The 15,116-nt window shown below is 36.6% G+C and overlaps 1 protein-coding gene and 1 long non-coding RNA gene across 2 annotated transcripts; both read right to left on the minus strand.

Annotated features, from left to right (window-relative positions):
- Nucleotides 1-2,306: 2,306 nt before the first annotated feature.
- LOC114078269 lies at nucleotides 2,307-5,384 on the minus strand. Its single transcript, XR_003579842.1, has 2 exons — nucleotides 4,874-5,384; nucleotides 2,307-4,745 (listed from the first exon to the last, which is right to left on the minus strand). It is a non-coding gene; the product is annotated as an uncharacterized LOC114078269 (long non-coding RNA).
- A 4,609-nt stretch (nucleotides 5,385-9,993) lies between these two features.
- LOC107027703 lies at nucleotides 9,994-11,311 on the minus strand. Its single transcript, XM_015228795.1, has 3 exons — nucleotides 11,116-11,311; nucleotides 10,893-11,064; nucleotides 9,994-10,117 (listed from the first exon to the last, which is right to left on the minus strand). Exons 1-3 carry the CDS (start codon nucleotides 11,309-11,311, stop codon nucleotides 9,994-9,996), a joined length of 492 nt encoding a protein of 163 aa, XP_015084281.1.
- Between the last annotated feature and the right edge of the window lie 3,805 nt (nucleotides 11,312-15,116).

The raw sequence follows: 15,116 nt of genomic DNA on the forward strand, positions 1-15,116 counted from the left end.
TATTTAATAATGTTTTCTTTTAGATATTTTGATAATAAAAAAAACCCAAGCAATTTAGTTTTTGTTTGTTGTTAGGAATAAGAGATTTTCTCTAAAACTTTGAAAAAAGAAGAAGGAATAATTCTCATGTTTAAAATCCAGATCTGTTTAAATCATCTAATAATGTTACCTTATTATATTCATATTTCATTGTCTCTATACATTGTTACAACTATATACTCATATAGTTGAGAAAATCTTCACTTAGCACGACTTAAAAATCGAAAGAACCTTTAAATTAAAAAATTCTAACACATTAATATCCATCATTTTAGAGCTTATTTTTTCTGTCAAAAAAAAACTATTTTCAATTATACTCTTACCAATATTTATATAACGTTTAAAATTTAGTACTTACTAATTGATATAGGACATACACAATACTCCGTATCAAGAGATTAATACTTGATCCGTATCAAGAGATTAATACTTGATGAAGAAAAATAGAATAAAATAGTTTTAATTAATTAAAGAAAAAAATTATCAATTAAAAATTTAAGTAAATAAGTAGCATATAAGGAAGATCTGATGGGGAAAAAAAAATACTTGAAGCATTTGACCTTTCAACAGCGATACCATTCACGATTTTAATTGGTGGATGACAAGTCTAATATATGATCAGTTTCTTATACATACATACATACATACATACATACATACATATATACATACATACATACATATATATATATATATATATATATATATATATATATGCCGTGATCACTTGGTGTCGTGGAACCTCACTCATAACCCTAGATCCGCCCCTGTTGTTAATACTAATATTAACATATTATCTAAAGTTTCTTATTAGTATTAAATTGACATTCGACTGATTTTATGTAGTTATCTTTCTTACTGTTTAATGTAATTTGATAGCATAAATAAAATTTATATAAATCGTTTCAATTTAATAAAAATTGATGGATGATGAAAAAGCAAAAAGGGAAAAAGTTCTAAAAATATTGTTGAACTATTTGAAATAAGTTGATTTTACATACTATTTGTTATATTTCTTGCTCAAAAATTATCCTTGTCCTAAGTCAACTAGCTTGTTTGGTATTACTGCTAAAAATTACCTATTTTTAAATGCACTTTTTAAAATAACTTTTCAAAAAAAAATTCCTTTAAAAAAACATATTTGTGTTTAGCAAATTGATTTGAAAACATTAACTGTTTTGATAAATAATTTGTGTTTGGCTAATTTTCTTTAAAAAGTGTTTTTTAAAGCCAAATTTACAAAAAAAAAAGACATTGGAAAGTGTCAATGTTCTTTTAATATTAAGATTATTTTATAGAAATAAATATTTTAAACATCTGATACAGAAACTTTATTAAATTTTTAATTTAATTATTTCAAATGCACATATTGAAATTTCAATCAATATTGTGCATAGATAAATATTGTTGAAAAATATTGAAAGAGGAATCTTTTTGTTATTTGTTACCTATTTTTTTTATTAAAAGATTTCGCATAATTCTAAACTCAATACCGGAAAAATTTATGATAGTATTTTCGGTTGAAAAACTATATGTATGGCGGAAGCACACCAGTATCATACTTCATACATGAATAATAGATAACCAAATAATTATTTATGCTATAACACATACAATCATATGCTAGAATACATAAACTTGCTGAAATCTAATTGAACAATTACCTCTTGAAGCGTGAGCAAATACATTCAAGTGAATCCACAAGTTAGATAGAACTTCGAGCGAATCCACATGATAGACAACGACTTTGCAGTCTTCTACAATGATGTCAAGGTTATATCCGAACTCTCTCAATACTTGGGTGGGAAAGTGTGTCTTTTACGGAAAAAAATATAGGGAATTAAAAAATGACTAAGTTTCGAAAAAAATCAATTAATCTTATGATTTAAGAGAAATCGACTTTTCGAATTACAGAGTCGCCACTTGATTTTTAGTAAAAATCAAGAAGAACTTACAATTATTTTGCAAAAGATTTAAAACAGATAAAAATCGATTGAAAAGGGTTGGAAGTTCAAATGTACATTCCGAGAAAGTGGTTGGCCCTCGAAATGCCCGCTAACTCGCGGTTGACCGGCGATTTGACTAAAATGACTTTTTAATAATTTTTAAATTTTTAACCAAGTAAGGAGACTTTATTAATAATTCATTTTTTATTTATTATTGTTGAATTAAATTCTTTTTTTTTTTGTTTTTAGGGAGGGAAATCATTTATAAGGGGGAGTGACATGAAGGGGGTTAATAAGACTAAAAATACAATAAAAGCTAAGTGACTTGTAAAAATAAATGTTTATTTATCATAATATACACACACACGCACACGCACACGCACACGCGCACACTCGCGCACACACACACAAGGGGGAGTGACATGAAGGGGTTAATAAGACTAAAAATAGTCAAAATAATACAATATGAGTAAGCAAGGAATAGAGTATCAAATTTGGGCCTTTGGCCCAAATCTTAACAACCTGTCCTAAATCTAAAATGGCCCAAAAATGAATCTTGCCCAATATTTGACCTGTTGGGCCTCTTGGCCATATTTTCCTTTCAAAATATGTGTATACGTTTTGCGTATATCATGGTATATAGGGTTGTATTCCATCAATTTGGATCTTTCGAAACTTGAATTTCGTCAAATTTTTTATCTCCTGCATTTGGCATGTGCTTTCACATTTTTTCACCTCTATGTCATATATCTCAACCTTATATTAGTTTATACAGCCAGTATATACATCTGTTTTAAGCCTTTGGAGACTTGTAAACTTAATTCCCAGCAAACATATTGCTGGTTTCAACTTGTGCGCCATTTTTAAGGGGGGCTGAACGGCTCAGATATAATGGTTCAAGCCTTCGTGGCTCAAACGAAGGATGCAAGGATGAAGAGGGAGTCCCAAAATGGACTCGAGAGGAGTTTCACATGCAATAAAATAATTATATTAGCCGAGGGAGTAAGACATAGAATCATAATATATATTAAAAAAAAATAAGGATAAAGGTCACAAGCAGATGGCCATTTAGGCATACTTATTTGACAAAAGCTTAGAAGAATGCAAACATATGTATATGTACAACAATCTCTGCAAGTATTTTATCAAATTAAGGGATAATGCAACCTGAATTGCTCTACTTGCAAATGGATAAATTACTAAGCTACTTCCAATTGCTATTTCTATTCATGATAAAATACATAAAGAAAAATGAAACTTAGATGCCATATACTAGCATTATAAGCACTTCAACTTTACGAAACAAACTCAAGAACACAAAAAAAGGAGGTCTTGACAAGGATAAAAGGTTTCGAACTCACACGATGGGATATGTGAACTTTACGAGTAGATTACTAGTCTCGATGTGATTTATTAAAAAAAACACCAAAGGCGATGATAGCTAAACCATTAGGTGGACCAAATGGAATAGACTTAAGCCTAATTATAGTGACAAGGAAGCGATTATCAGTAAACAAAAGAGAAGCAAACTATCGAGGCTAGTGTGATTAAGCTTTCTTTCTTCCCTTTTTTTTAAGGGAAAGCAAAACTTATGCAAAGGCAGTAATACACCCATTTATCAATCGGAAGATTTCAGTTATACGGGAGTAGGCCAGCTAACCAACTGACCAAATAAGATAAAAAAAAATATCCTCAGATATAAGCGAAGATAGATGCAGATAAATGAGAGGGGGATACCGGAAAAAAAGTCATGCTTACATCTAAAACAACAATGACTTAGCAACTGGAAAGTAAAAAGAATAACAAGTTATAGGCCAATACTTCGAACTAACTAGTCATGAAAATCACAAAGAGGGGAACTAAGCTACTTCGAAAGACGAAATAGAACAAAACCCAGATTGAAGCCACACAATCAAAAGAGAGGTCCCCAAGCATAAAACAAACAAATACGACAACCCGCTATAATTCTGCATCTATTTAAAACCGAGTGATACCAATAGAATATTAAGAGGGAAATGCTTGAAGGTAAAAAAAATACAAGACGATAACGAAATACGCATTTTGAATCTTACATCACAAAAGATTTACAAAAAATACTCAAACTTGAACGAATCAATTTAATAACCCATATTAAACTCAAACTGACCCGAACCTTTCGATCATTGCTTCTGAGAATAAAAAAAATATTTACGCATTCGATTCAAACATTTGAACTTAGCATTGAGTAAGCGAGAAAGAAACAATGAACGACTATGTATCTTGAGAACCCAACACATGCTCCTATTTCTCTTTCAGTTTTCTTTATTTACCAAAAAAAACAGAAGAAAAAACCATAAGGAAACCAACATACAGTGAAGTCAAAATCACGAGCATACATGACTTCAATACGCGAAAATCTACACACATAATATCAATCAAACACAAGAATGAAGCAGTAAAAGGATTCGGGTTTACCTTTCTCGGAGCAGCGAAAAAGAGGCAAGACAAGCAGAGGCGACTTCAACACCGAACTCGAAATGAAGGGCGTAACCCAGCGATTCCTTTTTTCCTTTTGTATGATCTTACTAGAACTAAAATCTCTGACTCTCCACTATTCTCCAATATATTATATTTTGACCAAAACCTTGCTCCCGATAGAAGACTTCCAAGTTCGAATATCGAAAGCGAAAATTCCCTTTCAGTTTTCCAGAGGTCTCTAAACAAAAAACATCAACCAAAGTCTCTTCTCAATTTTTTCACCCCCCCAAAAAGAAAACCTTACTGTGAGCAAAAAGAGAATATATATAGGGGAGAGATTAGTGTTTCAAACTTTTGGACGGAAGGATGAAAAATCCAAATCAAAGGCCTACTCCCTTGAATTCAAATTCAAAAAAAAAAAAATCTTTTACCATTTTGGACGAACACCCCAACCTTCAACCTTATTCCGAAAATGGCAGGTGGAATGGACGATTGGGATCAATTATTTTTTCTTGAATGCCGACGTGGAGCGATCTACTGCGTTCAAGGACGACAATGTGTGCCTCAGAGCCGTTGAAGATTGTACGCAATGAGAGGGACGGGAGGAAGAAGACAACTGTTTTCTACGCCTCGATGCTTTCCGTCTATTGCCGTCTCTTCCGTGAAGAGGTTGAATCGAGCAAACATCGTTTGTAGGAAGACGCCATCTATTTGTCGTTGCTTTTCCCTCACGTGAAAACGATGAGGCGCGTACGGGGTTAGGTAGTGGTGCTCACGCGTATCGCTGCTTTGTTTTACTCTCACGCCATTAGCACTTCCGTTTGGTTGCTGTGTATTTGGCGTTTATGAACGTTGGGAGCTTCTGGATTTTCCCTCTTTGGAAAGGATTTGGGCTGGGTAGTTGGGCTATTTGGTCTTATGAAATTGGGATGGGGAAAAAAATGGATTGGGATGATGAATTGGGCTGAAAGAAATGTTCTTCTATGAGCTATCTGTTAATGTGTTGCTGAAATATTTGGAAAAAGGCCAAGGATTTGGCCTTAAGATTGATAGATCCACTAGATTCACTAGGCAAATTCTATTAAAACAAATAAATAAGACGAATTCTAGTAAGTTAATTAGTAAGCTCTTCAATTTTAACGAATCAAAATAATCGACTTAGTTATAAAATAAACTGAATCCGAAAATATAAACTAATATATAACTAAACTAATTAGTAAAATATTTAAACAAAATTAAATCTTTTTGAGACAATTTTTGAATTATCATAAAATATACTAATATTTAATATATATATGTATATATATATATATATATATATATATATATATATATATNTATATATATATATGTATGTATGTATGTATGTATATAACCTAAAATTATGAAAATAGTTAAAAGATTAATTTAAAAAAATTTGAAAAATATTTCAAACATTATAATATCTAATTATTTCAAATCGTTTGAAAATTAAGAAGCTCGTCAATTAATTTACATCGGGGGGGGGGGTCAAAATTAGGTGTCAACAACTGTCCCTCATTTTACTTGGATTGATGCAAGAAATGCGAGGAAAATGAACTTGGCTAATCCAATTTTGGCCGATCACATCCTCTAGAAAAGGCTTTTGGTATGGTCTTTAAGAATTATGGTTGAACCCCAGAAATGGGTTTTCTACATATCTTAGGCTATATGAGAATTCAGGCCACTTGTAGTTCAATACGCTTGATTTAATGAACAATTTTGAAAGTGTTCAAGGCCATCCCGATACCGAATTATGAAGGGATCGAAATACTCAAAAATAGGATTTAAAGAGGATGTTGGAATACAGCTGAGTTTTCATTATAGAGCTCGCCTACATATCCTTAAACGTTAAGAATCAGGTTGTTTGTAGTTCGACTCTATCGGTTGAAAAGGAAATCTATCATGCTAGATAACCTTTGGTTCTGGGCAAGTGACAAACTACGTCGAGTATGAAAAAGAGGCTTGTAACATCTTATCCATGAATGTGGTGCACTTCACACCCATAATTAAGATCTTACACGATCATAATTTCCAAAGTTCTTGTCGCCTTGTCACTCGAATTGGAAAGTTGCTTCCGGTAGATACCAACATTTCCAGATGCGAATTGAAACTGACAAAGCGAAAGAAAAACCCACATGCCTTATGATAGGGGTGCGATTTGATTGTGGTGGAAGTCTCTCTTCTGCTCGCATCCTAAGAGTTTGACACTCCTCTTTGGACTATGTCCCAGTTCACTGCTAAGATAGAGTTCCACGTTGTGCTGCATTTATTTTGATGTCGCCCACACCTGTAGCTTTTTTTGGAGAATTCATCCTTTCAGATGCTCTCGACAAAGACTGAGATAAAATTCATTAGCATAAAAATGCAATTCAAATGGAATATAGTGTCTTTTGCCGTGTTGACACTTAGTTTTTCTCCTTTTCATTTGATGTCACCTCGATCGGTTTGACATAAGGCAAATAGAGCTCATGTCTCATCTCTGCAATATAATCTGATGCAGTATGCTGGTACTTCTCTTCATGTCGTCTTTGATGATTCTCTTGAATTTTAATCTTGTCAAAATAAAAGGATGTGATTGTTCTGACTTCTTATGATGAGTAAATATTTCTCTTGGGATGTACGATTTTCTTTTCTTGCAGTGCATCATTTTTTTTCCGCAATACATGACTTTTTTTGCAGTGCATGACTTTTTCTCCGCAATGCATGAATTTCTTTTGCAATGCATGACTTCTTCTCCGCAAGGCATGATTTTCCGCAATGCATGAATATCAACTCGCGATGCATGACTTTCTTCGATGCATGATTTTCTGTAGGGTATGAATATCTTCCCACGATGCGTGATTTCTTACGGGGCATGAATATCTTCCCGCGATGTGTGATTTCTTGTGAGGCATGAATATTTTCCCGCAATGCATGATCTTCCACGATGCATGAATATTTACTCGTGATACATGATTTTCCGCAATGCATGAACATTTTTTCGCGATGATGATTCTCCGCGATGCATGATTTTCTCGCGATGCATGATTCTCCGCGATGCATGATTTTCTGCGGGGCATGAATATCTTCCCACGATGCATGATTTTCTGCAGGGCATGAATATATTCCCGCGATGCATGAACATCTTCTCGATGCATGAATATCAACTCGCGATGCATAAATATTGAATCGCGATGCATGATTTCCCACAATGCATGATTTTCTGCGGGGCATGAATATCTTCCCACGATGCATGAACATCTTCTTGATGCATGAATATCAACTCGCGATGTATCAATATCTTCTCGATGTATGATTTTCCACAATGCATGAATATTTTCTCGTGATGCATGAATATCTTCCGTGATGCACGAATATCAACTTGCGATGCATGATTTTATGCGAGGCATGACTTTCTGTGGGGCATGAATATCTTCCCACGATGCCTGATTTTTTGCGGGGCATGAACATCTTCCCGCTATGCATGAATGTTAACTCACAATGCATGCTTTTCTGTGGGGCATGAATATTTTCCCACAATGCATTAGTATCTTTGGTGCCAGATGATGGTAGTGCTTCAATCGAGCCACATAATGATCTTCTGGTGCCTTCTGGATAATGACATCGTCTCAAATGACGATACGGTAAAATGACTCTCCGGGTAGTGTATCATCACCATCTACAATACAAATAAAATGACCATCCGGGTGGTCTATGTCTCAATTGACAATACAAATAAAATGGCCCCTCGTAGTGGTAATACTATCACGTCTGATAATATGATGTAGATGATGCCATTGACGAAAAGTTGTAAAACGTCTTTCTCGAGTTTTTATTTGTTTCATCTTTGAACACTGTTATATCTTTATCATAGACTTCGTTGTTGGGAATTGAATGAAACAACAATGTTATCACTCCCCACTCTTCGATATAAGCAATATAAAATATTTCCTGTATCCACAGAAAAATTATAAATTTAGAGAGCTCTTCGACCCCCTTGACTTCTCCGTATTCATCGATTGGAAGAATTTGCTGATTTCAAAAAAACTATAAACCTACGTCCACAGAAAAAATCATTAGTTTTAAAACGAACTGATTTGTATTGATTCTTCATTTGTCTGCTCCCTATCCTGCTATCTCCGGTTGATTTTTCTGATCCCCCGACTCTTGATGGATGAGACAGAATATTTTATGCCGAAATAAATGAAATAAAAAGGGAAAATTTTAAGAACAATTTTTTTTTGAAGTAGCATTTTTTAAAAAAAATTATTGCCAAGTATCATGTCACGTCAGGCTTAGCGAACTTCTTTGAGTTTGATGCTTAGAGGTCTATCTGATTATTCTTTGGGGAGTATTCACAGTCAATCTAGACTGTCGATAAACCCTAGTTGAAATTTGGAGGTAATCCTCAAAATTTCTGCCTCCAGTTAACTGTCTTGGCTTATCCTTAACTGTCGGTGAGTAAATCACAGAATTTTTGAGATCTTCTCAAAAATTCTGTCCCAGTTGCAAGTCTCATAATAACTTCAGCCTCGACTTGTTGAGGAGAAACATCTTCTTCTCGAGAATTTTTTAGTCCCTCTCAAAAATTCTGTCCCAATTTCTATTGTAAAGAGAAATAGAAATCTTACGGGAAATATGACCGAACCCATGTGGCGCACACGTATCCTATTAAGGCAGGAATGAGGTCAAACGTATTTCCCCTCAAAGGTTAACAACAATAAGGAATTTACAAAGACACCGACCGAGGCCAACATAGGCCGCTTACGTATCTTGTTCTTGAGAATTCAGGTCGAACGTAGTTCAAATACAAAAAAAATGTTAAAAGGGATAAATGGGGTAACCGAGGTCGAAATAGGCCGCTTACGTATCTCATTCTTGAGAATTCAGGTTAGACGTAGCTCATTACAAAAGGGATAAAATTTTAAACAAAGTAAATACAAAAAAATAGAACGATTACAAAGAAATTATGGAAATACACACTGAAGTTTGACACGTAATATCTCTTGACAGCATCTAAGTTGATCGATTTCGGCCATGCGGTGTCATCAATCTCCGATAGCACCAAGGAACCTCCAGATAATACTTTGTGAACCATGTAAGGCCCTTGCCAATTCAGTGCAAATTTTCCTTTATACTCGTCCTAATGAGGAAAAATGCGCTTAAGGACCAACTGATCGATTTCAAAAATTCTGGCTCTTACTCTCTTGTGAAAAGCACGAATCATTCTTTGTCGATATAGTTGATCATGACCAATGGCAACCATTCTCTTCTCATCAATCAAAGTTAACTGGTCAATCCGCTTGCTACCCCATAGCTTTACTCAACTCAACTTCTTGGATGATTCTCAAGTATGGTATCTCAACTTCAGCAGGTATGACTGCTTCTAATCCGTACACTAGCAAGTATGGAGTAGCTCCAATCAATGTTCTGATGGTCGTTCGATAACCCAATATAGCATATGGCAACATTTCATGCCAACCTCGGTGATTGTCAATCATTTTCCTCAGGATCTTCTTGATGTTCTTGTTGGAGGCCTCTACAGCTCCATTCATTGACGACGATAAGCAGTTGAGATTCGATGAGTAATCTTAAACTGCTCACATATATCTCTCATCAAGTGACTGTTGAGATTTGCACCCTTATAAGTAATGATGAATTTTGGCACTCCAAATCTGCATATCAAATTGTTGCAAACAAAATCAGCTACAACTTTCTTGGTCACTGACTTGTACGAAGTTGCTTCCACCCACTTGGTAAAGTAATCAATAGCAACCAAAATAAATTTATGTCCATTAGAAGCGGATGAATCTATCGGACCGATGACATCCATACCCCAAGCTACAAATGGCCAAGGTGAACTCATAGCATTAAGTTCATGAGGCGGCACTCGGATCAAATCACCTTGCACTTGACATTTATGACATTTCCGCACAAACTTGCAACAATCATTCTCCATAGTCACCCAGAAATAACCGGCTCGAAGGATTTTCATTGCCAAAGTTAGTCCATTCATATACATGTCGCAAACTCCAGCATGTATCTGCTCGGATAAGCTTCGTAGCTTCAATAACATCGACACATCTGAGAAGATCTAAATTTGGGGTCCTCCTATAAAGAACTTCTCCACTTAGAAAGAAGTTGAGGATCATACAGAGTATCTACTTTTTCTGGTTGGATGTGGCATCTTAAGGATAAATCCCAGACTCCAAATACTTCTTTATATCAAAATACCATGGCAAACCGCCTGGTTCTGCTTCAACGTGGGAACAATGGAACGGATGTTCTTTCAACTCTATATCCAGATGATGAATATAATCAGTATCTGGATATTTAATCATTGAGGCAATGGTGGAAAGAGCATCAGCCAACTCATTCTATGTTCTAGGAGTATGTTTGAACTCAATCATACATAATCTTCTGCACAACTTCCGTATATATTGCACATACGGTGTGATCTTCGGGTTCTTCACGGCCCATTCTCCTTGAACCTGATGAATTAATAAATCTAAATCTGCAATAACAAACAGCTTGTGGACATTCATGTTAATGGCCATCTTCAAACCGAGGATACAAGCTTCATATTTGTCCATGTTGTTCGTGCAATTAAACTGGAGCTTAGCTGCCATAGGATAGTGTTGACCAGATTATGACACTAAAACTGCTCCAATACCTCTTCCTTTATGATTTTCCGCCCCATCGAAGAATAGCCTCCAACCAGGGTAAGTTTCAGAAATATCCTCACCCAGAAACGATACTTCTTCATCGTGAAAATAAGTCTTGAGCGGTTCATATTCTTCATTGACAGGATTTTCTGCAAGATAATCAGCCAAAGCCTGTACTTTTATCGCCTTCTGGGTCACATACATAATATTAAATTCACTCAAAAGCATCTGTCATTTGGCTAACTTTCCAATCGGCATCGCTTTCTGGAAGATATACTTCAATGGGTCCATCATGGAAATAAGGTATGTTGTATAAGAAGACAAATAATGTCTACAATTCTGAGCGATCCAAGTCAAATCACAACATGTTCTCTCCAAAAGAGTATAACGAGACTCGTATGGTGTGAACTACTTGGTTATATAATAAATGGCTCGCTCCTTCTTTCTTGTTTCGTCGTGCTGCCCAAGCACGCATCCGAATGCGTTATCTTTGACGGACAAATACAATAACAATGGACTCCCTTCTCGTGGAGGAACCAACACATGTGGATTGGAAAAATAGTTCTTGATAGCATCAAAAGCAGTCTGACACTCTTCAATCCACTTTGTCAAAGCGTCTTTTTTCAATAGCTTGAAGATAGGGTCACACACCACAGTTGATTAAGCTATGAACCGACTGATGTAGTTCAATCTCCCTAGGAAACTCATCACTTCCTTCTTAGTCTTTAGAGGAGGTAATTCTTGAATTGCCTTGATCTTAGAAGGGTCGAGCTCAATACCCCTTCTGCTGACTATAAATCCCAACAACTTGCCGGCTGGCACCCCAAAAACACATTTAGCGGGATCTAATTTCAAGTTATAATTGAGCAGACGATCAAAGAACTTCTTTAAACTCAAGTGATCTGAACTCTCGCGGCACTTGATTATGACGTCATCCACGTACACCTCGATCTCCTTATGAATCATGTAAGGAAATATGACCGTATAGCCCTCATGTAAGTAGCGCCAACATTTTTGAGACCAAATGGAATCACCCTATAATGATATACGCCCCAAGGCGTAAATAAAGCTGTATTTTCTGCATCTTTCTCATCCATCAGAATCTGGTGATACCTTGTGTAACAATCCACGAATGACTGCATTTCGTGTTTAGCACAGTTATTGATCAGAATGTGAATGTTTGGAAACGGAAAATTATTTTTTGGACTGTCTTTGTTGAGATCTCAGTAATCAACACAAATTCTAATCTTTCCATCCTTCTTGGCAACCGGAACAACTTTGGCCAACCAAGTCGGGTATTATGACACTTCCATTAACCGAGACTTGATCTGTTTGGTGATCTCTTCTTTAATCTTTAAACTTAACTCAGGATTGAATTTTTTAGCCTTCTTCTTCCCTGGACTGAACCCCAGATTGATTAGCAACTTATGAGACACCACATTGGTACTCAGCCCTAGTATATCACTGACCTCCTAGACGAACACATCAATGTATTCAGTAAGCAAATGATTCAGGACCTTTCTTTGAGTTTCATTCAAGTGGACACAGATTTTGACCTCTTTGACAAACTTTTGGTCTCACAGATTCACGGTTTCAGTTTCTTTTGAATTCGGCTTATGCAGATTTTCAAACTGCAGAAATACTTCAGCAACATATTTCGGACCTCATTTTCTTCTTCGTATTCTCAAGCCTCGTCATAACCTGCCTCATTTTGTTCATTCAGCTCGTAACATGACATGACATTGGCAGGTTTAAAATTTATATTACTGAAACCATAAACAGACAAAGTTAGGAAAGTAAATATAGCAAATAAGTAAGTAAATAAATTTTAAATAAAAGAGATTTTCATTCTAATTAGAAAATAATGCAAAGATTTGCCATGGAAAATGGCCATGTTGTCTTTTTTAAACATCACGGGGGAATTTTAAAATTCAAGCAATTAAGAAAAATAAAAAATGGTGGGTCTTGGGCCTCTTCTGGACTGCCACCAATTTTCAAAATATGCATAATCAATGTCCTTCTACCAAAATGATCGGGGAAACAAGATTGGCGTAGAAGTCCAATTCTACAGCTGTTCTCCAGGCTCAGCAGCACGGATACTAGCTAGCTCGACCTCTTCTTCTATGACAGCATCGATCTCTTTAAAAAAGTCGCAGATTCCTTCCCCGAGGCCATCACGATCGGTGTACTCCCGGACTGGAAATGATTGATACAAATGTGGGATCGGCTTAGCCAATGCTCGATCACTGCTCCTCTTCATCTTCATATCATCATCTGTGGGGATGTACCCTAAACCATATCTATCTCCTTTGATGAGGACTGGAATAGACTCAATAATCCCTTGGGAATTCCTTACCAATCGAAAACCTAGTTTGGACCTATTCTGCAGCATCACAGTGGCGATCATCTTGTACACGGCAGGCATAGGAGGCTATGGGTCCAAATCCTCACCGGTGGCATTTATTAGCTCCACCGTGTAGAAACTGGTACCTCGCGAGACTTAATCAATAATGGGTGTTTACCTGCCGGAGTGACTCCTTTCACCGTGAATAACCAGTTCTTCGTCCTTCCAAATGAGCTTTATCATCTGGTGAAGAGTAGAAGACATAGCTCCAGCCATATGGGTGAAAGGCCTTCCCAGAAGAAGGTTATAGCTGATGTCAATGTCCAAGATTTGAAACTGTGCACTGAACTCTGTCGGACCCTTTTAGATGATCAGATTCACTACTCCCAATGTTTCTCTTTGTACTACGTCGAAGGCTCTTACATTGACTTGGTTTTGTTCCAGCTTCCCCAAGTCAAACCTTAACTTCCTTAGAGTCGATAGTGGGCAAATGTTGAGACCAGACCCATCGTCCACCAGGACACAGTTTATGACCCTTTCACAACATATGACAGTGATGCAACGCCTTGTTGTGCGACCTTCCTTCAAAGGGAAACTCTTCGTCACAGGAGCTAATCTGATGCCCTCGTATAACTTGGTTTATCATAGCAGCCATATTATCGCTGCTTGTGCCCACGGGCACATGCGTATCATCAAGAGCCTTCATCAAGGCCTGTCTATGCAATTGGGAGCTCATCAGCAAGGACCACACAGAAATCTGGGCTAGAGTTTTCTCCAAATGCTTAACAATCGAATAATCCTTTGGCTGCATCTTCCTCCTGAAAACGTTAGGTTCGCCTTCGCTTATTGACCTCTTTCGTTGATCCTACTTCTGCCCTCCAGCCAACTCTTTGGGAGTATAACACCTCCCAGATCGGGTCATACCCTGAGCAGCAGCGGTTTTAATCACAAAGTTCAGCCTAGCAGGAGCTTTGAATGGCACCAAGGCAACAACCTTTGCGGGTGTCAAGATCATGAAATCCTTTTTTTCGTTAACGCTCAGTGAGGCCCCAGCCCTTTCTAACTCATCTTGGGCAATCAGAGTTATCACTTTGGTCACACACCAGTCATCATCCGTCTCTATCATTTTGACGCCTCCATGATTCGGCAAAGGATTGGTGTTGACATTGGGTGTAGCTGTTTGAAGAGAAACCACTTTTGGTCGATCAGATCTTGAATCTTGTGTTTGAGGTTTATACAATCCTCAGATATCATATCCAACGCTGTTGGAGTGATATACACACCTTTGATCGGGTTCGTAAAATTTAGAACTAGTATCTGCTGGTTTGGGCTCCATCGGGTGAATGTATCTAGCTGCAACCAGTCGCTCGTACAACCTTATTTGGCTTTTATCTAGCGCGGTAAAGTTTCTAGGGGGTTTTTTCTCAAATCTGGGTCGAGTGGGGTCTCTTGTGGGTCTTCCTCCCCTCAGAAGAGACAGTTAAAACATCTTCTCTCTTTTTCTTCAACAAACCCGATGATCTAGGTGATGCAGCAATAGGGTTATCTTCCAAGTTTTCAAACCATCTTCGATAGTCTTACCAGTTTTGGCTATCTCAGCAAATTTTGCTCCAACGAGCAACATGATTCTATCGTAGTATTCAGGCTCTTACACTCGCACAAACA

The sequence above is a fragment of the Solanum pennellii genome, chromosome 8, assembly GCF_001406875.1.
Source record: "Solanum pennellii chromosome 8, SPENNV200".
In the NCBI taxonomy this organism is placed as follows: Eukaryota; Viridiplantae; Streptophyta; class Magnoliopsida; order Solanales; family Solanaceae; genus Solanum; species Solanum pennellii.

Coding starts and splice junctions, on each gene's coding strand:
- LOC107027703 (XM_015228795.1), bottom strand. CDS start 11,311: ATGTATGTGACCCAGAAGGCGATAAAAGTACAGGCTTTGGCTGATTAT. Junction 11,065..11,115: donor GGAAAATCATAAAGGAAGAG/GTATTGGAGCAG, acceptor ATCCTATGGCAG/CTAAGCTCCAGTTTAATTGC. Junction 10,118..10,892: donor AAGAACCCGAAGATCACACC/GTATGTGCAATA, acceptor TTTGATATGCAG/ATTTGGAGTGCCAAAATTCA.